Source organism: Beauveria bassiana (genome assembly GCF_000280675.1).
Source record: "Beauveria bassiana ARSEF 2860 unplaced genomic scaffold BBA_S00014, whole genome shotgun sequence".
NCBI classification, from domain to species: Eukaryota; Fungi; Ascomycota; class Sordariomycetes; order Hypocreales; family Cordycipitaceae; genus Beauveria; species Beauveria bassiana.
The window spans coordinates 571,238-597,076 of record NW_007930849.1 but is presented as its reverse complement, the minus strand read 5'-3'; the positions used below and the strand labels follow the sequence as shown (position 1 = coordinate 597,076).

Here is a 25,839-nt window from a genome sequence, read left to right as displayed (position 1 = left end):
CTTGGATCTTGGATTCCTGATGTGCAGAAGAAAAAACGATATCAAAAGTTTGAAGAAGGCGGGATAATGCTTCGATAATGAGTGTATCTATTCCGGGGTTCTTTTCAACGCCTAGGGGGCAGCTTCTCGCCACGGCTGTCGTCTCTGGTACAGCTGTCGCCGCACTCATTCTTGGTTTTCAAGCCCTGGAAAGGGAAGAGCGTCTCTCCGCTTTAAAGAACTCGATTCCGTCAGTAACTGATGGAAAGCATCATATAAACAAGGTAAGACAAGGTCACGAGTTGTGTTGCAAAGTATCGAGGCAATCGCTCACACGGACTACATAGCTCAACAGCTTCGGAGCTTCAAATGAGACCACCGAGGATAAGGAGGATGCGCGAAATCTGGCTCTTGCGCAGCGCGCCCAGGCCGGCGACTTTGACGAAGAGCTTATTTTAGAACAGCTTGCCCGCAATCAAGTATTTCTCACACCAGAGGGACTGGACAAGCTACGCAAAGCCTTTGTGGTGGTGGTCGGATGTGGCGGCGTGGGATCTCACTGCACTGCTTCATTAGCCAGATCAGGCGTATCCAAGATACGCCTCATTGATTTTGACCAAGTTACTCTCTCCTCGCTCAATCGTCACTCCGTGGCGACGCTCGCAGACGTAGGCACGTCAAAGGTCCACTGTCTGCAGAGACGGCTGATGGCCATTACACCGTGGGTGCAGTTCGACCTGCGGCAACAAAAGTTTGACGGCGACGTGGCGACTGAACTTCTGGGGCCTTGGAAAGACGGACAGAAACCTGATTTCATTATCGACGCCATTGACAACATCGAAACCAAGGTCGCCCTGCTCAAGTACTGCCACGACAACAAGCTCCCTGTCATCAGCTCCATGGGCGCCGGCTGCAAAGCCGACCCTACCAAGATCATCATTGGCGATATTGGTAATAGTACCGACGATGGGCTGTCTCGAGCTACGCGAAGACGCCTCAAGCTCCTGGGCATCACAAAGGGCATCCCGGTAGTGTATTCTACCGAGCAGTCGGGCGAAGGCAAGGCAGAGCTGTTGCCACTCGACCAGACCGAATTTGAAAAGGGGTCCGTCGGCGATCTCGGCGTGATGCCCAACTTTCGCGTGCGTATCCTGCCCGTGTTGGGCACCATGCCCGCCATCTTTGGCATGACGGTCGCCAACCACGTCATCCTGAGCATCACGGGCTACCCGGTCGACTATGCGCCGGCCAAAGGCCGCGACAAGATGTATGACGGCATCGTCAACTACGTCCAGAGCACAGAAGAGAAGCTGGCGCGGCTATTCGCGCCCGACCTCGTCGGGCTGCGATCGCCCATCACGGTCGGCGACGTGGCCTTTTTGGCCGAGGAGCTGTATCACGCCCGCAGCATCATCACCGGTATCCCGACCCGCCTCGTGCTGATCCGTTGGCGGCGACCGGAGGCAATCAACGTGTCCGTCATCGGACAAGGCACCGCCGAGGAGCAAAAGTGCTCGACCATTCGACTGCGCGACCTTGTGTGCATGACAAGGGACGAGGCGGCCCGCCACGAAAAGCAAATATTCAAGGCTGGGGTACCGCTGGAGGATGTGTACGATGCCGAGACGATTGACAGGGTCGAAAGAAAGATGGCTCAGGCGGCGGAGTACGAAAAGTACCGGTGGTGAATGGGAAAGCCCCGCAAGGCAGTTGCCGATGGCAGCAAAGGCATGCCTCCTGCAAGGCGTGGGACGATTCTACAACGCCAGCATATCATGTACAAGAGTAGATTAGACCAAGGCTATCAGCAGATGGGCAATATGCGTCATCCCGCTGGTGCTCGATCAATTGAGACAACGATCTGTCAATCTGGTCATGACCTTGGAGCACGAGGTTGATCGCCGGGCTCGAGTCCTCTATCGAGATGGGCACGGGCAACAGGCTGTCCATTTCGCCAGTCGGAGACCGGTGAGTATCTGCGTTGATCCGTTACACCGCTGTTCGACGAGCGTAAGCACATGCAAGGTTAGCGAGCGGCCCCGTCGACCCGGCAGCTATTTTGCCGGATTTTGCCTTTTTTTTTTTTCCTCCCCTTCCCTTCTGGAATCGGTTTTCTGCAGAGTCCGTTCCGTGCCGCGGATCCAAGCTGCTTGCGCTCAAGAATTGTGCCACGGGTTACAATGTAGAAAGGGGGTGGCGAGGTTTTGCGCGTCGCAGCTCTATAAGTTGGCAAAATGGCTGGCTGTGCCGTGGCCTTGGCTTACAAGTGGCGCGACAACAGAAATTTTTTCACAGGGTTTGAACCTGCTTGGGCTCGGCTCAGCGGGCCAATGACAAAGGAAAAAAGGCCGGGCCACACAAAGAAGAACAAGATAATTCGCCGGCCACTACATGACCGTCTTTCATCAACGTTGTCTTTGATGTAGTGGGAGTCTCAAATATAGGAGGGTGTTACAGAGGCGGAAAAACAGGGCGTTAATTGTGACCTGCGTCACGCTGCCAGAGACTGAAGGCCGAGTAAATAGGACCTTGGTGTAGCTTGTGTAATTCCGCATTAGTCTTTGTAGGAATTTTATTGTGCGTATGATTTCTAAATTTTGATATAGCATCAGCAGATGCCAAGCCATATTCTTGTCAGCTGCGTTAGTAGTAACAACGGAGGCGAGTATTGGTGGCGAAGTGGCAAGGTCCATGTAATCATTCTCAAAATGACATAATATTTATTGTTGTTTCCCTTCTCAGTGCAATGCATTGTTCAAGTTGGACCCTTTGTTGCGTCAAAGAATATGGCAAGGTTTGGGCATTCCTGCCTATCGTGAATCGGGGTCGGGCACCCAGGTTGCCGCGCCGGTGCCGGTGTAACCAGGGCACTTGATTCCGTCAAATATGAGTCAATCGATGAATACGTTTTTATTCGTTTATAAAAATTCTGCTGCATGTGTGGCAAAGTTGGAGATATGTGCGGCTAGTCTGTAAGTGTTCCGCCATCTGCTCATCACGGCCTTATTGACTCAGGCAAAAACGAGACGGAATAGGCGGAAACGAAATTTTACCCAGTTCAGGGGACAAAGAAGACAATACCTAAAATGACTCGTCATTTCAGTGCCTGGGCTTTTTCGCATACCACTCTGTAGACACCAACTGCAATGTCTATTGTGTGGCTGTCGGTTCTCGACCGGAGATATTCACTACACCCTCCTTCTGACTCTGAGCAGGCAGATTAGGCAGATAGTATAGCCTCGTACAAGAAGATATGGTCTGCTTTAGGCAGCAGTGTCGTTGAATCGGCTGGCGGGGCGCTTATTGATGCCTTGAAATGGCATTGTTTTTCCGTACCAACAACGCCATGTGATCCTTATTGGTCTGCCACCTCGCCAGACATTTTGGTTGTACATAGATTACGCATGCATGTCTAATAGTTGGAGGCTGTGCTTCTCACGGCACACGACATGTCATGCTAAGCCAATTGATTGGATGTATTGCTCTTGGGCGGTTCGAGAAGACACCGGGGGGTGGTACGGTCACGGTAACACAGGCCCTGAGCCTTCTGAATGGACCACGACTAGTAGCATGGCAATGTCTTGTAGAATAGTAGTGATTTTAAAGTTAAAATAGTTGACTTGCCTCACAAGGCGTAATGGGGAGACTCAAACTTGTTGCCTTCACGGTTGTAAGTGGTAATTGGTTCACTGCTTGCCATGTAAGCCACGTCGCCAACAAGCTGCCTGGAGACAGAACTTTTGATACAAATACGTTTACAAGGCCACGTTAGTCATATTTTGACTACTTGATGAGGCCACGAGTGCTAAAAAAAAAAGGCAGACGCAAGCCCGAAGTAGCTCTCGAGGCGCGCGGTACTGTCATGTTTGAGCTCGACGAGTACACGATACAGAAGTCACGTAGACTGGATGAAATCGATAAAGAAACATTGAATGTTTATATGCTACGTATATAATAATGAGGCGCCTTGTTACACAATACTGCTGTGTACCACTATATGCTGTGTACCTTGACTGTCTTGATCAGTACTGTCGTGTACTGTTCGGTCCAGATGCCACGAACGGGATTAAATCTTGGTAAATGCGCAGCAGGAACATGCAGGACCAATGACAACATAACACATGTAGTTTGAAGGCAGCAATGTGACTGACTCGCCTTGGATCGGTTCTGCGCAGCGAATGTCATAGGGCATGACCCTGACACGGTCTCTTTTTGCCAGCCTCGCCCGCCTGGCCTGATTCTGCGCTTCGGCCCCGGACGTAGAATGTCGATAGGATATTAATGTATCTGTTATACAGACTACGAGTAATATAGAGCAATATAGAGTATGGTTTCGCGTAGACACTACATCAGGATTGACCATTTGCGTGCCAATTTGCAGCCCCCCGCTCAGCCCTTATGCCGTTTGCCCGTGTGCCCGTGTGACATGCCTGCTGAGGTTTTACCGAAAGCTGACGCTCGCATTACTGATACACCCCTTTCTTTTCTGGAGAGGACACATTCTTTTTGCACGCCTCATAATGAAAATCGTGTGGCTGGGATGAGCCTTTTGGTACCAAGGGGGGGGGCACGGGATCTTGTCTTATAACGTTAGACTGACACCAGTTTGGCTGGCAAAAAAAGGATGTTGCCCGTTGAACATCACGCGCAATTGCGCAGTCGTGATTTGCAGACTTACATCTTGATTGAGGAAGGGCCTACTAGTATCTGCTGCCTACGGTGGCCCCCTGTCTGCGACTTGATCTTTGCTAGTTTTGCTTCGAGGACGGCGGTGCTGGGACGCGAGTGCACCGGGCCGGCGGACAGGGACGGGGGGGGGGGGTATGCAGGCTATTACAGGCAGAACGGAAAGGAGACAAGAGATAACATTATTTGATTGGTATGAAACTGCGTGATATTGGACGACTTGCAGTGAGTGTGTGGCGCGCGTTTGGAAAAGGATCGAATGAATGCATATTCTTGCCCTTTTATCAGTTAGTGGGTGTCCTGGTAGGGAGTAGGTAGCTTGGGCAAGCTCGTCGGTCCTCTACTTGGCACATCCAAGTAACATCACAATCGTTGAGGATGGGCTTATCCCTCAAACCGCAGCAGCCTGATGCCAAGTGTACACGATTCCGCGAGGGGTAAATAGTGCTCGTATCTACGTATGTATCTACGTATGTATCTACAGGTTGTGCGGGGTTTGGTGCATTTATAGATACAAGTATCATTCTGACATGGGGAGGTGGGTAGGACGAGCTGCGGAAGACACCCCCAAAGAGCGTGCTCCATCAGGATGAAGGTGCGTGCATTTGTTTTCGGTTGTAGGTTTTGCTGTCATTGTTTTGAACAAGAAGAAGAAGAAGGCAACCAAGGCAACATCAACTTGTCTCTTGAGAGGCAAGGTGTTGATGATTTTTTATGATGGACGGATATAAAAAGCTGAGTCGACTCCCACTTGAGACGATCTTGAAGGCAGTAGATGCGCTCTACTTTATCTCTCTCTCGTCATAACTGTGTTTCTCTTCTCTTTTACTGCACAAGTTAAAATTATCGATGAATTTTGGGGGAATTTTCTTTTGACAGTGATTTACTTGAGAAGCTCCGGAAATCGTCGACAGGGCGTCTTGGAGACTATTTTGCAACGAGGAAAAGCGACACGAGTATTGTCGAGGCATGCGTTTTACAAGCTTGCTATTTTGTAAGTTGGAAAAAAAAACATCTTTTTGGATACAAAACTGGTCTTGAATTATTTTTTTCCCATCGAAATCAGAGCATCATGGCAAGTTCCGGATGAGAGCCAGACCCTGTGTGGAAATACTACACGAGTTAGCGTGTGCCTTTGCGAACCACGGAGGGGTTCGCATCGTGTCGTTTTACATGACAAAGGGGAGTGTGTGAGAGGTTTACTTATAGTGGCAAGTGCCCCTGTGCCTGCATCGCTGCACCAAATTGCCTGGAGTTACTGGGCAGCGTGTACTGTACCTGGCCGCCCCAGCGGGCCAGCGCCCTGTGGCTGCCTGCACCTGCGCGACGACTGCTGCGCCTCAGGTCACCGCTCGCTCGGTACCAGCCGCCCCGGCACATTTACGTTGTGATTCTTTGCAACACGGATACCGATATGCTAATTTCTTTCAAGAGCCATTGTTCTTGCCATTTCGATTATCACCAAGTCATTTGCTCCGGTCCGATTGCCTTTTTGGTTCGCAACACCCACCATTGCTTAGCTGACACGTTTTCGCCTGTTCAGCTACCATCTTAAGTTAGCGAGGGACCTAGCCTGTCGGACCAAACATCCCACGCAGCTCCCTCGGTCCAACGAACCGATACCGTGGTTGCCCCTTGCAGCCGTAGTAAAGGCAAGTACAAGGTCATTTCTTTACTTTAAATCATATACACATACATTCTTTTGTGCAACCCATCAAGTGGTGGGCTGGCGGGCTGGCGTCGCAGTGTTGGCCTTGATATCTGTGATTCGGTCGTCAACCGGAGGGGTAGCCTGCAGCGGCCACATTACAACATGGCCGACCGCTACCTACCTAGACACCTACCTACCCACAGGGGCTTGACCTGCATTACTACAGGCCGAACCCCCCTCCGTAGCGCCTGCCTTACCTTAGTACCTAGGTACCCACCTACAACCACACCCACCACACCCCCTCCCCCCCTGTGTTTACAGTGCTCAACCGTCTGTCCACCTGATTGGCCGCCCTGGTGACCGAAAAGGGCCGCCGCTCTAAGCCCTTTTCTTATGGCCCTCGAGCCATCTCACGCCTCTCCCAGCCCGCAAATACCTGCCTACACAACACGTTCGTTCAGTCACACCCCTCCATCCACCATCGCCAACTCTTCGCATCACGCTACAAGGCGTTTGTGTCCGTATACACAAGACGCCTTTCTTCCCATCATCGTCAATCGAATGCCAGCTATCTCTTGTGCCAAATAGCAATCCATTGACCGCCTCGTCTGCAGGTACATCTACCCTCTGCGCCCCTCACCCTCCTGCTTCGGCATCCCCAGCAGCTTCGAATCTTCTCTTCTCTGACTGGCCCACGCTGCCGTCTTCCCATACGTCGACTTGTTGCGGCGTCAAGATCCAATATCAGCCTCGTGCCTGTCGTCTTTTTCAACCAATCTGGCCATCGCAACCGCGCGTTGCTTCTAGCCCATGGTACGTATGCGCCCACTTCTTTTATATTCGAGTTTCCTCTGTACACGTTCTTCTCGTGCTTTCTTGCATCTCTTTTGCACTGCACTCTTCTTTTGCCCGCCTCTTTCTTGACGAGTTTCACGATTCTTTCAACTCCGTGTCCTCTTCCCGTTCCTCCGACTTCTCATGTCCTTCTCGACTCTGTGGCCGCCTTGGCGTCTTCGTGTCCACCTGCAGCGTGATGCTGCCCGTGAGGAATGCCAGATGCCGTTGAATGCTGGCTGCCTGCTTACTAGCCCGGGATGCGCAATCAGCATGCTAGTTGGCTGCAGTGGGCGCAGTGGCACTTGCCCGTCTTGTCGTAGTGCGAGTTGAACAACCGTCTATACTCTGTGGCGCAAACTCACCAAGACGACAGTGCTCGCTCCATTCGTCTTTTCTTGGTGGTCTGGCTTTTCACAACAGCCAAAACTGCGACGACAAAGACATTCATTGGCGCAATACGCGATCAACTATTTTATCTTGATTGATCCTCAGTTCTTTGATTTTTCTGCTTTTTTCTTTGCTCATTACTCATTGCTCATTGCTCATTGCCACACCAGGTTACATGATATGCTGACTCGCCTTCAGCGTTACGGGGAATTTGGTCCTACGCCGCAATAAGCAGCACCAGTCGCTGATTGGGCAACAACCTTTTGCGCATTTATTCGCTCTCAGCTTTGCATCATCTCACCTCTCGATATTTTGACATCGACTACACTTTTGCCCGCGCACTTCCGCGCCACTGACTTACTCTCCGGTCAATCCGCAAACACGTAGGCTTGCCACTCCCGCCCCGGTCGAGCGGAGTTCGACGTCCTCGCCTTTCCCTTCTCAGCCTGTCCAGCCCTTGCATGGCACATGCCGTGAGCTGGTCATGGCTGAATTGCAAAATCGCTGGGTAAATCACCTTCGCAACAACGCTCGTCAGGAGCCCTCGGAGCGCAATCTCCGCTGTCTTGTCTGCGCCGAGGACATTCTGCCCGATATTGACGCTTTTCGCGCCCATATCCGTGCCGACGAACCAAAGCACTCGACACTCACTGGAGACGCCGACATTGTAGAGGCGTTTCGGAAAATGTCCATCCATCCCGCTAAGCAGAGGTCGGTTCATTTCCCTTTGCCATTCTGTCAACGCGTTACTTACATCTTTAGAACCGAAAGCACTTCGTCAAAGTCTGGAGTTCCAAACTCAACAAGGAGCCCACCAATGAAGCCAAGCCTGAGACACTTGGACGACAAGGACGGCACCAATAGTCGGAAAGTCGAACAACCAATGACGACTGACCAGCCCGAACCTTCTACCCCTTCATCCAAGCCCAACAAGGCACGTTCGCCACCCTCATCTCCGGTCCCGGCCGTATCACCCCTCACTACACCTAGCCGTTCTCATCGCCGTAACGGCATTTCCGCTGATTTTGATCGCGGCGACGCAGCCAAACACTTCACCAGTCGTCAACTCTGGAATCCAGATGAGCCCAAGAGTCGCGGGACCCGCGTCAGGACCTCAGCACAGAAGCGATTCAGGCATCACAACCGCCCGTCGCCAAAGAACGCGTCCACAGTTTTCGAAGTACACCCTGTCGACATGTCTGCTACTCCGGGCTTCACTCTATTCCGCCAACCCGAGACGAAGCCCATCTCGCAAGAACAGCTAACTAGGGAGGTCAAAGACATTTATTCGGGCCTGACGCTAGTTGAACATAAATGCATCGAACTTAGCGTCACTCCGAAAACGAGGATCCCAGAAGAACAAGAGTTGAATGCACTGCAATATCAGAAATTGATTGGCCTACATCGGACATTGCTACACGAACACCACGATTTCTTCCTCGCCACGCAACATCCGGTAGCTAGCGCAGCACTACGCCGCCTTCCCCTCAAGTACAGCATGCTTGCGCGGATGTGGCGTCACGGCATACAATCATTTCTCGAACTACTCCGCAAAAGATTACCCGGGTCGCGCGAGCACATGCTCACATTCATATACATTGCATACAGCACCATGACACTCCTTTACGAAACCGTTCCTTTTTTCGTCGCAACTTGGATTGAATGCCTTGGAGATCTCAGCAGATACCGTATGGCTATCGAAGACGATGATATACGGGATCGTGAAATTTGGACTTCGGTATCTCGAAACTGGTATTCTAAAGCTTCGGACCGTTCTCCAGAGGTTGGGCGGCTGTACCATCACCTGGCTATCCTCGCTAGACCTGATCCTTTGCAACAGTTGTATTACTACGGCAAAGCACTAAGCGTTCCGGTCCCCTTCCCGAGCGCTGGTGATAGCATAATGACGCTCTTTAATCCAGTCCTGGAAAGGTCCAGTCGCTTGGATCGATGCGACGAGGTGTTTATCAGAGTTCATGCTATCCTGTTTTCTGGACGTAACCGCGATCAACTTGAGGACGCTAAAGTGGAATTCCTTGATATTCTCGACAGGAGTATCGCAGAGAGGAAAAAAGAATGGCTCCGTTCAGGGTGCGTACTCACTTTGCTTAACACTTTTCCATTTGGCTAACTTGATGCGCTACAGGACCTACATTGCTATTTCCCTCATTTGCTCACTTTTCGGTTATGGCGCTAATACTAACCCTCTTAAGCTATCACTCCCAGATAGTGTCTGCGATGTGAGCGCTGCACCAAGTGGTAGCAGTGCAGCGAAAGCAAAGAATGTCATTGACGAGGAAACTGCCTCGAGAAATTTTGACTTTGCGGCATCATTCGCCATGCAGACATGCAATATTGTCTTCCGGCGCAAAGCAGACATCAACGTTCTTCCTTTCCTCCATATCATGATGCTCTTTCTACATTATGTGGCTCAGCATGACAAAGCTATGTCACTCATTCAGGATCAAGTCCCTTGGAGACGGATAGTCGACGTGCTCAACGAAGCTCGCCCTGCGTTGTTATCAAAGCCGAGGATGGCGAATAAAAGCTTCCCGCGACCGCCTCCCAACGAGCCTTTGCGCCCACTATCAGAGGACTATGCTTTGCGTGGGCTGGGACTCTCGAAAGACTACTTTCCCGATGATTGGTTCTCTAGCGATAAACTCGAAGAAGATGAAAAGATGTTTGAGCCACCCTCTCTTGGAGATGAGCGACGCCAACGGATTCTCTGGCTTGGACGCCAGATGTGCAACCTGGGAATATGGTTGGAATGGGAGGAAAGCTCAAAGCGGTTTATTGTCAATTCTTCATACGACAGAAACATTGGTCTGCCTGTGGAGAGTTGATTGTTACCATGCAGGTTCACCACGCAACGACCGTAGACGGAGACGAAAAGATTCAAGTGCGGCATGTGTGCAGCAACTTGATTGATGGAATGAATGTCTTGATTGGTATTTACCATTGAAGCCACGGCTCATTGGTTTTGAGTAAACCGGTGCGGTCTGTTGAAGAAGATGTTGGAAAGCCAAGTCAAAACGAGCGCTCTGGGGGAGACGTAGCTTGCAAGTTGGATAGCAAGTGTGAGAATGTCGAAACCAGAGCTTCGTGAAGATTGAGCTAAGCTAAGCATATTATGCTTGAAATGGCTGCCAGGAACAACCCCTTTCTAATTAGGGAAAGCTGGTCTCACTAATCCACGGCGTCATCTAGGGAAGCAGATGAGGAGATTGTATAATAACGCACGACAAGGCTGTTGTGCATCTGATGCAATTTGTAGGTGTTGAGGATAGATAAATACGATAGGTAGCAAGCAGTTTAGAGCGGGCAAAGATTGAGTAAACGAATATAAAAACGTCTTTAATGCCACCTCTTCTGAAAGCCCGGCAGAATGTCTCGTAATCCCCTCGACTGTTGATATTTGCAAGGTACTCGAATGTCCGAACTTTTTTTTTTTTCTTTTTCTCAAAACGGACCCCTGCAGTCAACTGCCGGGATATGGATCTCGATCTTGCAAAAAGTCGGACAGTTATCTCCACTTGAGCCAAAGCCATCCATGTTGATGTTGAGGGAAGGCAACCGTGACCGGGACACTGCTGCCTGAAGCAAAGCCCACTGGTCTACTAGTAATACGGAGGCTATATACGCGATGGAAGGAACTATCGCCATTCACGGCAAGGCTCTTGGTTTGACAAAAGACGGTCAGGGTCGTCTTGAATTTGCTACGTGTACCCCTCCCCTCCTTGCCCCCCCCTCCACCAATTTGACTAGCGCAAGGCAACCAACCACCCCATTCATCTATCTGCCTTTTTGGACAGTCGTTCGCCGTCCTCCGGCTATTTGCAGTCAGCCCGCATACATTCAATGGCAACACAATTGTGTGCCGCCAAGCAGCCTTTTAATTTTTTTTTTTTTTCGGTAATGACGCAAGCAAAGAGCCTCGGACGTCTGAGCTGCAGAGTTTTGACCTATTTCGGGCCGCATATCCCTCGCACATTCTTAATTTGGGGCAGGACTTGCATAGAATTCCCATGTGCCGTTTGCAGCTTCATCAATGACGGACCGCCACGTTTTGCACGTAGGCGCAGCTACTGCTAAGTTAGCCGCTTCCCCTCCCCTCCCCCCCCCCCGCCTCCTCCTCCTTTGTCCCTCGTGGCTTAATTGTATATATTATTTGTGCAAAACGAGGGGGTTTAGGTTAAAAAAAAACACAGACTCCTTAGGCATTCATCGGCCCAAAGGGCTGAGAAGCGTGGGGGGGGAAACAGAGCGGGAACGGAATCACCCGCTTTGCTTTCATGAACTGCATGTTTGAGACTTGCGGCAACCGATGGCGGCTAACAAGGGAAACTGAGCTTACGAAAAACACATAAAGAATCGAGAGTGAAAAAGTGAGGCGCGTCCTTTTTTTTTTTTTTTTTTTTTTTTTTGCTATTTTTTTTTCTTCTTCTCCCCCCGCACTTTCAAGTGAACGTCCCCGCGTTTCGCCCACCTCACCACCTACCTACATGGACGGCTTCAGCCAAAACAGACCCGAAATCAACATAACTATTACAGCCTGATTAACATGCTGTAGCCTGACTTGCAAATCCTTTTTTTTTTTGGGCCACCTGCGTCATTTACAGACATGCGGCCCCATCTGCTGAGACCCCGTAGCCCGGACGACAGCTCAGCTTGCATATTGCATCTTTGCATATTGCATGAGCTTGACGGCGCGCTCATGTCTATTAACAAAAACCCGATGAGATCCGGCACAAAGTTGCTACCCAACCATGTCCATACGCGCTGGGCTTCGCGGAACAGGACGGGAGAGAAAGGATGCCGAAACTGCCGCCAGTAATAAGCCATACTCACACACACACATACACACACATACACACACTTACATACACTTTTGAAAGCGAAGACGGGAAGTAACACTGCATCATGTCACTTGTCACTTGCGTCATGCCGACCTTGTGCGTCTGCCTTGTTCCGTTTGCGCCCAGTCGACGAGTTCCCACTTGATCCGAGCTGCCGCCGTTAATAAACGACGGGAAGAAAGAAAGTGACTTGCCCCCTCCCCCCGCCCCCTCTGGTTTTCTTGAGTATTGAGCACAAGCATATGTTTTGCGTCACATGATGGCTGCCTTTCTATTTTTTTTTTTGTCGTCATCAATTCCCAATCAAGCCCGGCCCCCCCAAACGCGAACCATTTCTCTTATTTCTGACCCGGTCGCCTGGCTGGTCGTCACTTGGCGCCCGCACATTCATGCGCTTGCCAACTCCAATAATAGAAGGGAAAAAAAAGAAAGAAAAAAGTTCCCTAGCTAGGCGGCCACGAGAGAGAGAGGGGGTGGTGCCATCATGCAAGATTCGGCAGCGTGCCGTCTTGCATTGAAAAACGTTTCCGTCTGCGCCTCGTGCGGTCCGCAGAACGCAACCAAGGCAAGGCAATATTTTAGCTCAGGCAGCAACGCATGGGCAGGCTGCGGTTCCACAGCACAGCAAATAAGTCTTCTACTAGTATTGGGAGCGTATGTTGATCCTGCGTGTGTTGGTGTGAACACAGTTGTGAATAAATGCCGTCAACAAGAGTCGTCGCATATACATGGCGTGGAGCGTGTGGCAGGCAGTTAGTTGTCTAGGTAGGCGTGGGAATTGCTGCTGGGCCTGTCTGTCATGGCCAGAGTAAAGCGGCACTGACATGGCGTGTTCCTATCGCAATGTTGGGAGACCATGGCGGCAAGAAAGAAGGTCAAATCTCGAAAACATGAAGAGTAACGTGTGAATCCATACAAAGAGGCGTGTTTTTAATTAAAAAGAGGACCTACAGCTGTCATGACTGCTGCAGGCATTCGGTGCATTAGTTGGAGTGGAACACTTACTCGACGCTGACATTCCATTCGGCGTTCTAGAAGATTACCTTATTCACTCACACACGTAATGAACGCTCTAGCAGCAGCCACAGACTCGGACCCGCTGTGGCGGTGCCGCATGTGGCTGATGCAATCTCAACCCGCGTATTTTCAGGGCCAGAAAAATCTCCCAAGGATCCGTCGTACGGCACGACAGGAGAAACCTCGATTCGCTCAGCAACTAGCTCACCACCCGTCCGCGTCGCCCAATTGCCCTGCCCAAGCTGTCACTCAACAGCACACACCAGCCGCCATGAGCGTTGCACGGCCAGCGCGCAGTGCTCTCTGCACGCGCCGCATCGCCCCGGCGAACGCAGCACCCACCGTCGCCGTCGCCGTTGCCATCGCCACGACCACAACCACGACCACGACCTCCCGCCGAACATTTCACAGCTCCGCCGCCGTCCGCGCCAAGAAGCGGCCGGCGCGGTTCCAAAACGTAAAAGCCGAGGAGCTCGGGCTGATGAAGCCCGCCAAGATGGCGCAGTTTCAGAAGGTGTACATGCCCCCGTACACCGAGGAGCAGCTGGAGCGGCTGCGGAGCAAGTACACGCCCGCGCAGGTCGAGGCCATACAGGCCGGCGAGGCGGCCATTGACACCAAGGACATGCTCATTCAGGGCCGCATACGCGACGACCCTTACCGGCCGACATATGTCGAGGACTACACGACGCTGGACCCGCGGTACGACGTGCTGCCCGAGGCGGCCGAGGGCGAAAGGGCTGCTCAGCCGCGCGAGCACAAGTGGCTCGATGAGCAGGACTGGATGGACCAGTTTTCGAAGCGGCTGTCGGAGCTGGCGGACCGCAAGACGGACACGCAGTTGACGCAGGCCATGGCGCGCGCGCTGCGCAGGGTCAAGGACGCGCAGGGCGCCGACATGATTGACCTCACCGAGGAGGAGCTCGTCGAGCTCGAAAAGAACCCCGACATGCTGCAAAAGTACCTCGTCGCCGACGATGCCGATGCCGACGCCGCAGCAGCAGCAGAGTCCTCCGCAGACGGGGCCAACAAAAAGAAGTCTGAGGCGCAGCTCACCGAGGCGCAGGTGCAGAAGCTCGACGAGGCCATCGAGGCCGAGTGGAAGCTGGAGCTGCAGAAGCTCGTCGAAGAATCCGGCGCCGACGCAGGCCCCTCGAGCATCGAGATGATTGAGGACGGCCCTGCGGGGCTCACGCGCGCCGAGACGGCCGAAGCGCCCGAGCTTGGCCCCGTGCCCGGTGTCGCGGGCCGCTACAACCGCGGCGCGGACCCCGAGGACGCGGGCCAGGACGAGCTCGGCGAGTACCGCGAGATCAAGCGCGTGACCGGCCTGCGCCTCGCCGAGATCAAGTCCCTCTACTGCAAGATTCTCGTCCTCCGCTACGTCAGCAACCAGACGCGTCTCGGCAAGATTCGCTCCGCCAGCATCGTCGCCATTGCCGGCAACGGCGCCGGCCGTCTCGGCCTCGGCGTCGCAAAGAGTACGGACAATGCGACGGCCGTGGTCACGGCGCAGATGCTCGCTATTCGCAACATGAAGGCTGTGCGCCGCTACGAGAATCGCACCATTTACGGCAACGCGACGGCCAAGGTGGGCGCCACCGTTGTCGAGCTCTACAACCGACCTCCAGGTAAGAATTTACTTACACACACACACACACACACACACATACACATATCGCCTTTCCCCCCTGCCCCCAAATCCTTTCTTCTTTACCCTTACCATTGCTCATTGTGCCCCCTCCCCCGGTCTAACAACAAAAATAGGCTTCGGTCTCCGCGTCCCTCATCGCCTGTTTGAAATGTGCCGCGCCGTCGGCCTCCACGATCTCGCCGCCCGCATGCCCCGCGCCAAGAACCCCATGAACTCCGTCTTTGCCACCTACCAGGCCCTCATGAACCAGGCCGACCCCGAGGAGATTGCTCGCGGCCGCGGCAAGAAGCTCGCCGATGCCCGCAAGGTCTACTACGGCGGCTCTGTACATTAAAAATCCGACTTTTTGTCTGCCCCGCCGTCAAAAAAGAAAGAAAGATAGAAGCAAAGAAGCAAAAGGCGGAAAAAGGGTTGCATTTGTTCTGGACAAGGACAAACAGATGTCTCGTTTGATAGACGTGAGACTTTGTCCTTTTGTATCATCTAGCCATTTCATCATTTTTTTCACTCTTAAAGTCAACTTTTTCTATAAAAGGCTCGACTATGTATTCCAACCTTGTACAATGCATCTACACGAAAAAAAATCAACCTACACAATGGGATTACTTTTCTCTCGTCAAATCATCATGTAGATTTTGCGTGACCTGTACAAAAAATTACAACAACTCCATGCCAACTCCACCCCGGGGTATCAAAAGAAAAAAGTCCAAAAAAAAGTCCAAAAAAGTCGAAAATGCAAAACACCTCGTTTCGTTTGTTCATCCTTAATCCTCATAGTCACTCCCCATTGCACTCGACGTCGCCGCCGCCTGTCCCTGTCCCTGTCCTCCCTGCCCTCCCTGCCCAGCCTCCCCCGCGGCGCCCCAATCAATCTCCTGCTGCAAGACGATGCTGTACACGCTCGCCTTGAGTAGCGTGAACGCCAAGCTCGTCTGGCGCTCGAGGTCGCGCAGGCCATCGAGGATATCGGTCGTCGGGTTAGACGCGAGCTCGTCGAGCAGCGTGGCGAGCTAGTTCCACCATGACGAAAACGCGTCAGCAAAAAAAAACCGAATATATATATTATATTTTCATCATTGAAAAGAACGATGCGGAAAGGTGTCTGGCCAGTTTTTTTTTTTTTTTTTTTTTTTTTGTAGAATGGGCATGGAACGCGCATAGGCGCGTCGCGGGTGGGAATGGGGGGAGGAGGAAAAGAGTTGCTGCATCTTGCTCTTCGCGAGGGAGGGGAAGCTGCTTTACCTGCTTCATGTTGTTTGCCAATCGCTCGTATTCATCCAGCACCTCTTGCTCGAGAGGTGAGAGGTCAGGCGTCGATAGGTAATTTTCCTCTGCCATGGCTGTTCGGCTTGTGGTAATGGAATGTTCGTTGATGGAGAGAAAATGGCGGGGCAGCGCGCTTCACCCACCCATAGGTAGGTACCTCGTTTCATTAAGCTGGTAACTGCCACCTCCACCATATCCCAAAAGACACATCACGACGTAAAAAAAGCCACGCATTTTATTTTATTTTATTTTTCAGAATTAATTGATATAGACCAAAGTAGTATTCATAAAGATTTCACATTCCCACGTGTAGATACATTATACACTTGCTAAGAAAAAAAAAAACCTCTGCTGCAACAGCAAGGACAAGGAAAAGAATAAAAGGAAAGCGCCTGTAACGACTCCTAGCCATAACGCACTTCGCTTGAAAAATCACACAATCTGTCCCTTAATCCTTCATTTCTTCTTTTCTACCACGTCAGTTGCCCTCATTGTGGAGCGTCAGCTCATTCCCCTCCACGGTTCCAGTGGAATTCCTTGCACCAGCGACAAGCGAAGTCCATTCGCTCGCCGTGTCAGAGTAATCGCTGTACATGTCGGACTCGGTATATACGTCACTGCTCGACACAATTGTCGTGCCACCGCTCGTTCTCCGCATGGTATCTGCCTCGCTGTGCCCGTCTTCTGCGTCCTCGGCATCGTCTTCATCCTCTTCTCTCGCAGAGTCGAGCAGCGACGACAGCTCCGTACCAGCGAAACTGTTTCGACCCTGCAAGGCCACCTCTCGGGAGACAGCTCTACTGCCAACCTCGGAGTCCTCCTCGAGAGTTTCATCGACACTGACATTCTCCTTGTCCTCGATGCCGAAACCCTTGCCCAGAGCGCCACCCCAGCTTCTCTTCCTATGGGCAGACCCACCACCAGGAGTACGCACACTTTGTGTTCTCTTAACGGATGAGGAGGAATTGCTGGGTGTCATCTGGCTGAGCGATGCAATACGTCGCGCGGCTCCGTTTGGTGTTGCTGGGGCAAGGCTGCGTCGCGTGGCGAGCACCATATTGACAGCAGCTGGTCTCGGCGAAGGCTTAGCCTCGCCTTCGACACCCGTGGCCTTTCTGACTCTCTTCCTGTTCATATTGTCGCGGCCACTCGAAGCACTCTTGTTCATCAGAAGCACCCTGGAATGGTCCATGACACCTTCGACAATACGACGCTCCAAACGCTCTGCTCTGGCTTCCATATCGGACAGCTCCTCTTTGCGAAGGCGAAGGGCAGTTTCAAGAGAAGAGACATCCCCAGTCAGGCGTGTGCGCTGTCGAATCAAGCTTTCCTGCTCAGTACGCAAGCTAAGAAGACTCTGCTTCATTCTTTCTTCCTCTTCATGCAGGCTGGCAACCGATGCAATCAGGTGCTCATGCTCCGCCAGCTTGTGTTCGAGGGCGAGACAGGTGTCTTGAAGAGTCTTCTCCCGATCTTCGTGCTCGTCCGCAATGCGCTTTGTCTGAGTGGAAATGTATTCGGATAGCTGTGCGGCGCTGTCATTCACCGTCTTGTGAACTTTGTCCAGAGTCTCGAGTTGAGCAAATGCGGCAGTGGCGGATGCGTGATGATCGACAAGTTTGTCCAGCTTCTCATGGAGGGCAGTATCATCGTACTTCTGCTCAGCCAGATGGTCAAGCTTCTCACGAATCTCCGAGTCATCGTATTTTTGATCGGCCAGCAGATTTAACTTCTCTTTGACCTCGGAATCGTCATACTTCTCAGGAGGAGGGGGAAGCATAGCCTGATCAAAAGGCTTGACCTCCACAATCTTCTCTTGGATATCGCTGGTGGACGTCTTGGAATGCTCGTAATGCTCACCAACCAAAAGAAGAATATCCTTCACTGCCTCGAGAATCTGAGGCTGGTACTCCTTCAGCTCACCTTGCAGGCCCTCAACAGCAGAGACAGCGGCTTGAACCTGATCACGAGTCTGTTGATGCTCACTTTGGCCGCCGGCTTCCGTTTCACTAGTCTTGGAGGCAAGCTCTTCAACTTTCTCGAAAACAGTCTTTGAAGCTTCTTCCATCTTTTCCAGGGACTCCGTGACTGCGGAGCCTAGCGTGTCGACCAGAAGCTTCAGTTCTTCGGAGACAGTCTTGGTAGATACGACAGCCGCTTCTATTTCGATATTGCGCTCCTCTCCTGCCTTGGCCTTTTCGTCAAGCTGAGCCTGGTATTCGTCGTACTTGGCAATAAGGGCGCCAATCTTCTCGTCAATTTTGGAAGCAATGTTGTCAGTGGCTTCCTGTAGCTTCTCATCGGATTCGAGTCTGGCACCTGCGACAACTTCCTTGGAGACCTCAAATTCAGACTTCATGGTTTCAAACATCTCTTTGAGGTCATCGCCAACGTTCTCATTCTTGTCAATCTTCTCACCAATTGTCTCGAGAACCTTGCCAAGAGCCTCGACGCCAGTAGCGCCATCGTCGAGCTTGGTCTGTACAGCCTGCTGGAATTCCTCTAGGAAAGTCTTGACTTCAGCAACTCGTTCCCCAACTCCAGCAATTTCGGTCTGGCGATCCTCCAAAGCTTTTGTAGAAGTGTCGGCGTACTCGTCGAGCTTTTCCTTGGCCTCTTTGATTAGTGCCTGAAGCCCGGAAACGTCTTCCTTATTCGAAATAGCAGCAAAGTCCATATCGGAAAGGCCATCAAGGGCGGATTTGATTTCAAGGACTCGGGCCTCGATAGCTTCGACATCAGACTTCCTCACGCGTTCGTCGCTTTCATCTTCCTTGGGAGTAGCTTCCTTCAGGTCGTCGATTCCAATGATAACTTGGGCAATAAGTTCCTCCAAGTTTGCCACATCTTCCTTGCGAGAAATGCCTTCGAAATGCCCAGAAAAGGCGCCGATGGTATCTTTATGCTCGTTCAACAAAGCAGTTATAGAATCAATATGCTCCTTACGAACAGCTTGGTCTCCTTCGATCAAGTCATCGAGACGGTCCTTGGTGTTGCGGAGAATGGTCTCGATGGCTACGACATCATCCTTGGTAGCCGCATCGCCGCTAGCAGCTTCTGTATCCTCCTCGGGAACGGCTCTGGCCGAATCTCCACCTTCCTGTGCCTGTGCGTGGATGTTGTCTACACCCTCTTGCACGTTTCGAAGCATGTCCTCCAAGCGACCAATGTCCTCCTTATGAACGGTCTCTGAGTCTGGCTCCAATGCTTCCACCTTGATACGGAGCTGGGTAATGAGGACCTCAAGGTTCTTGATGTCGTCTTGCTTAGCTGTATCAACGGGAATGATGGCCTTTGTCTGATCTTCTTCCTCCCGCGGAAGGGCGGCCACTGCGCGCTCATTGTTGTCGCGAAGTGTCTCTATATCAGATCGAACAGAGTCCAGGCCGGCCTTGAGCGCATCCAAAATTTCGTCGTTTGCAGTGAGATCTGCGGGCTTGTGGGTAACACGATCTATGCCCGCGCGTAAGTCATTCAGGCCGTCATTGATGGCATCTAGGATTTCGCTAGTTTCGGGACGCGGTCGGTGGATATCTTGACGTAGGCCATTGATGCCATTCTGAAGGGCCTCCATGAGATCCTTGTTGGAACCTTGGGGGGCGGCAGGAACCATCGACGTGTTGACAATTTCACGAATACCTTCCAATTCGCTCTGAAGCTTGCTCTGAGAGTTATCGTTGGCCTCGGAGACAAGTCTGCCAATCTCTTCTTTGAAATCTTCCATAGTGCGCGTGAGGTTATCCAGAAATTGTTGATTGTCAGATTCGCCAGAGACGCGGTCGACATAGCTCTCAATGGAAGCTCGCAGATTCTCGAGGCCATCCTTGGTCGCATCGAGCACTTGTTCAGTGTCGCGACCACTGGCGGCGACGTTGTCCTTTGCCTCCTCGGAAACAGCTCTAAATTCAAGCTTCATATACTCCATAATGTCCCGGAGACGGCTCATGATCTCCTCGTTGCTCTCACTGGAAAGATTACCGCCTCGAGGGACCTCAAACCCGCTAAGTCCTTCCTTAACAGCATGGACGACGTCTTGGTGGGTCATGTCGCTGCCATTGCCAATAGCAGCAGCAGCCACGGGAAACTCAAACTCCTCAAGGCAGTCTCGAACAGCCTCGATGATCTCATCCCGAGACAGGGAAGCCGGAGTGTCCATCTGTGGGGGCACAAAGTGCTTGAGACCTTCCACGACAGCAGTGAACACTTCATCTCTAGTTGCAGCCGGGGGACGCTCGTCGTGAGGCTGGTAATCCTGAAGACCTTCCTTGAGGCAAGCCATAATATCTTCGCGCTCCAGAGCGGACTTGCCTTCGTCTACCTCTGGCTTGTAAGCTTCCCAGGCTTCGCGTACAGCCTCAATGACGTCCTCGCGGCTCAGATCAGGCATATCGCCTCGGGTTGCTTCGTTATCCCGAAGCGCAGCACGCATGGCATTGTATATTTCCTGGTAGTCGACCACCGTCTTCTGGGAAGAAGCCGACGATGCAGACTGTCGTCGGTGCTCGCGTAGAACATTGTTGAGCTGCTCCTTCATTTGCAGGAGACCTTGATCAATGACTCGTGAGACTTCGTCTTTTCTGTCGTGGTCAGGTTCCTCTTCTGAATGTGGAACAGATTCCATGGTTTCCAGACGCTTAGCGATCTCTCGGCCCATACCGAGGACTTCGCCACGGAGTTCACGCACCAGTGCCTTCACCTCAGCTGTAAGGCCACCACCTTGCGCTACACTGTCTTTGACGGAGCGAATGATTTTGAGAAGGTCATCGTTCAACAGCTCGGCGCCGCGGTTACCCGGGGCAGACGAGCGACGGCTGTCGCCACTTTGGATGAAGTGCTCCATGCGCTGGGCCATAGAACCGCGGGGGAGTTCGAGCTCCATGCCGCTGGAGCTCATTGGGCGGGTGTTATTTGCCGCCGACTGTACAAGTGCATGTTGGTTTTGGCTTCGGACATATTGTGCCAACTCATCAACCTTGGTCGAGGTCGCCAAACCAGACAGCTTCTGTGAGAGCTGTACAAGCAAGCCTACCAGAGACTCCTCGCCATCGGCTGTGCCGAGACCGTGAAGAATCCTTTCTAAAAGGATGACGGAGGCGGAGGCCTCACCTCCGCTAAGAGATGGGGTGCTAACCGATCCCCTGTCAATAGACTCGGCGAAGCTCTTCGGGGACGGTATTCTGGGGAGATGGATCGATCGGGTTTGAGGAGAGGTAGGATGGGGTTTATCGAGCAGGAGATTATTGAGTGAGGAAATTGAGAAGCGGCTGGTTTGGTCGTCGACGCGGCCAACCAATTCCCGTATACTTTTGCGGATGTCCTCATCTCTAGTTGTGGTGGCTTCTTTGAGACTTAGAAGGTCCGTGGCATTGTCTCTGCTTCGCCGAGTTAGAGCAGACATTTCTTTCTGCAGGGCGCTGGCAATGTTTGTCAGGCTGGCGAGCTGCGATGCCAGTCCTTCAAGAGAGCTTGGCGACTTCTCTGGCGACGGAGATTGGTTTGTAACATTTACCAAGGGCTCGCCTTCCTTGAGAGAAGTTTTCGACGACATACTTTGTAGTGCAAGCATGGTAGACGAGGGGGGCGGTGTATTTTCGCCCAGAATGCTCTGGGTTGCCCGACGCCGAGGCGCAGGTCGAACAATCGGTGTCAGACTGGGGCCCGGAGCCGGTGGTGCTGAGGATGCCACAGACTCGGTAGGTGTGCATGGACGGCTCGAGCCCTGCTCAATCATCCAACTAAGATCGCGTACGCTGGCGGGCTGCAGCGACTGCATACGCCGATGAGATCCGCTTTTGACGAGGGCTCGCTCCGGCGAGCCGTCTAGGCGCCGACTGGTGCTGTGGTTATTGGCGCTTTCGCGGGCTCGCTCGTTGAGAGCAGCATGAGCGGACTGGATAGCGCTCGAGGTGCCGGTACGCGAGGTGAGTTTGGGAGATTGGGGGTTGAGTGGCAGAGGGGGCGGCGCGCGCTCGGGATCAGAGCTGTCCCACCTGCTATTGTGTTAGATTATCGGACAGGCAATAACGTTGAGCTGCTCCAAAGTGTGGTGCATTGCTGTAAGGCAGCAAACACAACGTAGGTTTCACAGATACCGGGAACAGTATGAGGCACGTACATGGGAACAAGGGCCCGCGACCGGTGGTCAACACTAGCAGAATGTTGATGCCTCGCGTACCTCTCCGCCTCGCGTGAGGCTTCAGACTCTGTATGGGGCATGATGGCGGTGGTTGGAATGTAGCGCGGATGGCAAGAATGCGGACGCCGCCCGCATCCACAACAAGAAGCAGTTGCAAATGACGTCGCGGGGACGCGGCGGAGCTATAAGTAAGAGACGCTATGAGGAGCAAGGAAGCTCGCGAGATCGACTAAAAATCAGAAAGATGTAGCAATGAATTGATAGAGAGATTCGTTCAGCAGTAGTGTAGCTCAATCGTGACGGTCTGGTCTTGTATTGAGCGGAGTAGATATCGGCGATTTGTTTATGACCAACGCCAGGTCGTCGTTGCTCGGCAACCGACACCATGTCGTTGGGCACCGCTGCAGCACGCAACGGCCAACCCTAGCGACAAATAATAACAAAGGCTTGCATGCACTGGTTCAAAGAAAGAAATATCTTGGTAAATTGATTGAAACGCCCCTTTTTATTCTACAGAGCTGAGTGCTTTCTATATGCTGCGCGTGTCTACATTTGCCGCATCTTCAATAAGAAATCCGAGCTGTGACCCAACTAAACATCGTGTCTAGATGCTTTCATATTATCCTAAATGATAAAACGCCTCCTGAACTTTTGTGTCGCAGAGTCGATCAAGGGTATTACTTTCGGAACATGACATCGAAGGCCGGAATCAAGGTCTGAGCTAGCCAGAAGGAAAAGACCAGCTTGGGGCCAGTCATGAGGAGCTGCAGCGCAACAGATTAGTGTATGTCCTAGGATGATCATCGTGGGGCGCAGTCCCGTCGTACCTTGGGCACAAGACCCTTGAAGAAACTGGAGAAGCCTTCGTTGCGGGCCATATTAGACAGAATGCGGAAACCGCTCTCGGGGTTCTCAAAGTTGCGGTTTTGAATACGAGTTTTGATAACATCGAGAGGAGCGGAAACGACGAGAGAGGCAGAGGCACCAGCAATGGATGCCACGAAGTTCTGGAACCAAGTGGCCTTGTTATAGTCCGACAGATGGAAGAGGTACTCCTTGGCAAAGGCAGAACCACCGAACAGCTAAGTTTATATGTGAGTAACTGGCGGGGAAAGGGACATTTGGGGGACACCATACAGCAAAGGAACCAGGGGCATTTCTGGCAGCAGTCCAGCCCCAACCACGGTATAATCCGAAACCTTCGTCACCGATAATTCTCAGGACACCACGACCACGGAAAGCCTCCGGGTTGGTCTGGCGCTTGATCTTGAGAACATCGAGCGGCAGGAGGACGATTTCACCGATACCGATCAAGCTATCAAATTTGTACGTTAGCTTTTGCCGGTCCAATGTGCAAGACCAGAAAGATGTTGGTATCAGCCTTACCTGCCAGCAGTGGAGTGCATGATGGCCTTGCCAGTCTTCTTGCCGAACGTATTCTCAAAGTCCTTTCCGTAGTGCACGCTGAGCCAGTCACGGGCGACAGGCTGACCTCCATACTTGTATATGCGTTGAAGGACCTTGTAGCCGGCAGCGTAGCCAAGACCGGGGAAGAGGGAGAAGAACTTGCGACCGATAGGCGCCGAGGCCTTTTCCTTGAAAATGACCTTGTTGAGCTCGCTGGCATTGGCAATCTATTTGGCGGAAACAGTTAGTGGACCGAGATTCAAGACAAATGAGCGATTCGATGAACGCGCGCCAGTCGGAGGCGGTGTCATGGAGCGCAGGCGTACTTTGGTCTGGTTGCTCATGAGTCGCTTGGCAATGGTATCGACCTGGACAGAGTTTTAGTTAGTAATAGATATTCGCACGCATGGCAATTCAGCTTGAGGCAAACGCACAGGGTGGAAAACGGCGAGCTCGGCGATACCAGCAGAACCTGCGATCCTCGGTCAGCGAATAATGTCATTGTGCGACTGCGGAATAAAACGACCAGAGGTTTGCAGCGCGAGCACGCGCAAACCCAGCGATGAACAAGGGCACTGTACCGGAACCAAGCACACGGGCGAGGCCCGACTCCTTCTCGTTTGCGCCAGCTGGAGGGGACATTTTGGAGCGAGCAATTCGGATTTGAGAGTGTGGTCGGTCGTAACTTGCTGGAGGATGTCGCAAAGGCTCCTGGTTTTTTTGGAGAGCGAGCAAGGGGAAAAAAAAGATGGGGCCGGCAGGGAAAGCTGGAGCGGGACGGCCAGGTCAGGTCCGATGCCGACAACGGACTGCTATTTAGCAGCTGGGTACCTAGGTACCGGCCTAGGCAGGTCTCACACTGAATGCACTACTGACACTCAGCTCACGGAGTCTCGTCAGGGCTGTCGAGTAATCTAATAGACCTGTATTTAGCCAATGCTTCTTCCATCTTGACTGTCTGGATTTCTTGCAATGCCTGGCAATAAATGCACTCATTTGCGTCTGATTTGCACATGTTCGGCTGTTCATTCTGCATTTATTAGTGGCTGCAGCCTGCAGGCTACCCGCCGAAAAGGCTCCATAAAACCCGTCTTATCGCGCACTCTATACCCACTGATTTTTGACATTTCATGCCGTGCCGTGCCATTCAGTACCCTATCGTGCCTATAACATATTTGCCTCCATACCTCTACCTATCCCTTTCACTGTCAGGAAGGAACAAGCAGGTCATTTTCAAATAGGGATGTTAGCTAATTAGTTAACTAAATAATTAAGAAGTGATCTAGAGGTACTTCCCTCCCTGGCAGATGCAGCAAGGCTCTAGGTACTTGCCGCCCACTTGATCACCAACAGCTTCGGCGAGTGTAAATACTACCAAAACGCTGGAACTTGACTTCTTATAGGGCCATCCAAGTACTGATGAGCATGACCAAAGTAGCTCTCGGTATTCGTCCCAATGAATCTCTTGTAATCAATGGGCTTTTGAGCTACACCTAGACAAGACGTTCAATGGCGCCCCCCGTGGTGATGGTACTTGATGCGTCGAATTCATGATTCTCATTTCCCATATAACATCTATTCTGAGAAACCACATTAGAACAGCACGCGCTAACGCCTTTCGAAACGCGCTAATATCCCACGGCTTAGGTCACTTAAGCGGATTATAAAATTTCATCACCTACATATACTCCTAGCAGTCTAGGTACCAGCCCGCATACTCCTAGTCTAGCACCGCCGTGATGCGGCCTACATCCCACTATAGTCTTCTAGAGAATAAGATCCTCATGCGTAAACACTAACATATCACTATGCGGCAGCCACTGCTTGACGCTGGCGCTGTCCTTATAGAAGAGGCCGTTGGTTGCTACATAACGCCTCCAGATGCGCGCTCGCAGGGTCTCGTCGTCCATCTCTCGTGGCATGACGTCGCTGTTGTCGCCGAGTAGCGGGTCGTACGACC

At 52.1% G+C, this 25,839-nt stretch overlaps 6 protein-coding genes across 6 annotated transcripts; 3 read left to right on the top strand and 3 right to left on the bottom strand.

Annotated features, from left to right (window-relative positions):
- Window positions 1-77: 77 nt before the first annotated feature.
- Window positions 78-1,667, top strand: BBA_05538 (ubiquitin-protein ligase molybdopterin-converting factor; the record flags this gene model as incomplete). Its single annotated transcript, XM_008600635.1, has 2 exons — window positions 78-263; window positions 327-1,667. The coding sequence occupies 2 exons, from the start codon at window positions 78-80 to the stop codon at window positions 1,665-1,667; spliced, it is 1,527 nt and encodes a 508-aa protein (XP_008598857.1).
- Window positions 1,668-8,024: 6,357 nt separating this feature from the next.
- BBA_05537 (polysaccharide synthase Cps1p) lies at window positions 8,025-10,386 on the top strand (the record flags this gene model as incomplete). Its single annotated transcript, XM_008600634.1, has 3 exons — window positions 8,025-8,251; window positions 8,303-9,631; window positions 9,687-10,386. The coding sequence occupies 3 exons, from the start codon at window positions 8,025-8,027 to the stop codon at window positions 10,384-10,386; spliced, it is 2,256 nt and encodes a 751-aa protein (XP_008598856.1).
- Window positions 10,387-13,687: 3,301 nt separating this feature from the next.
- BBA_05536 (37S ribosomal protein S5) lies at window positions 13,688-15,404 on the top strand (the record flags this gene model as incomplete). Its single annotated transcript, XM_008600633.1, has 2 exons — window positions 13,688-15,047; window positions 15,184-15,404. The coding sequence occupies 2 exons, from the start codon at window positions 13,688-13,690 to the stop codon at window positions 15,402-15,404; spliced, it is 1,581 nt and encodes a 526-aa protein (XP_008598855.1).
- A 430-nt stretch (window positions 15,405-15,834) lies between these two features.
- BBA_05535 (DASH complex subunit Dad3) lies at window positions 15,835-16,408 on the bottom strand (the record flags this gene model as incomplete). Its single annotated transcript, XM_008600632.1, has 2 exons — window positions 15,835-16,080; window positions 16,313-16,408. The coding sequence occupies 2 exons, from the start codon at window positions 16,406-16,408 to the stop codon at window positions 15,835-15,837; spliced, it is 342 nt and encodes a 113-aa protein (XP_008598854.1).
- A 406-nt stretch (window positions 16,409-16,814) lies between these two features.
- BBA_05534 (chromosome segregation ATPase) lies at window positions 16,815-22,552 on the bottom strand (the record flags this gene model as incomplete). The annotated part of the gene is made up of 2 exons (XM_008600631.1): window positions 16,815-22,326; window positions 22,512-22,552. 2 exons carry the CDS (start codon window positions 22,550-22,552, stop codon window positions 16,815-16,817), a joined length of 5,553 nt encoding a protein of 1,850 aa, XP_008598853.1.
- A 597-nt stretch (window positions 22,553-23,149) lies between these two features.
- On the bottom strand, window positions 23,150-24,521 carry BBA_05533 (putative YHM1 (mitochondrial carrier); the record flags this gene model as incomplete). The annotated part of the gene is made up of 7 exons (XM_008600630.1): window positions 23,150-23,236; window positions 23,300-23,554; window positions 23,610-23,787; window positions 23,859-24,106; window positions 24,206-24,247; window positions 24,314-24,351; window positions 24,461-24,521. The coding sequence occupies 7 exons, from the start codon at window positions 24,519-24,521 to the stop codon at window positions 23,150-23,152; spliced, it is 909 nt and encodes a 302-aa protein (XP_008598852.1).
- Between the last annotated feature and the right edge of the window lie 1,318 nt (window positions 24,522-25,839).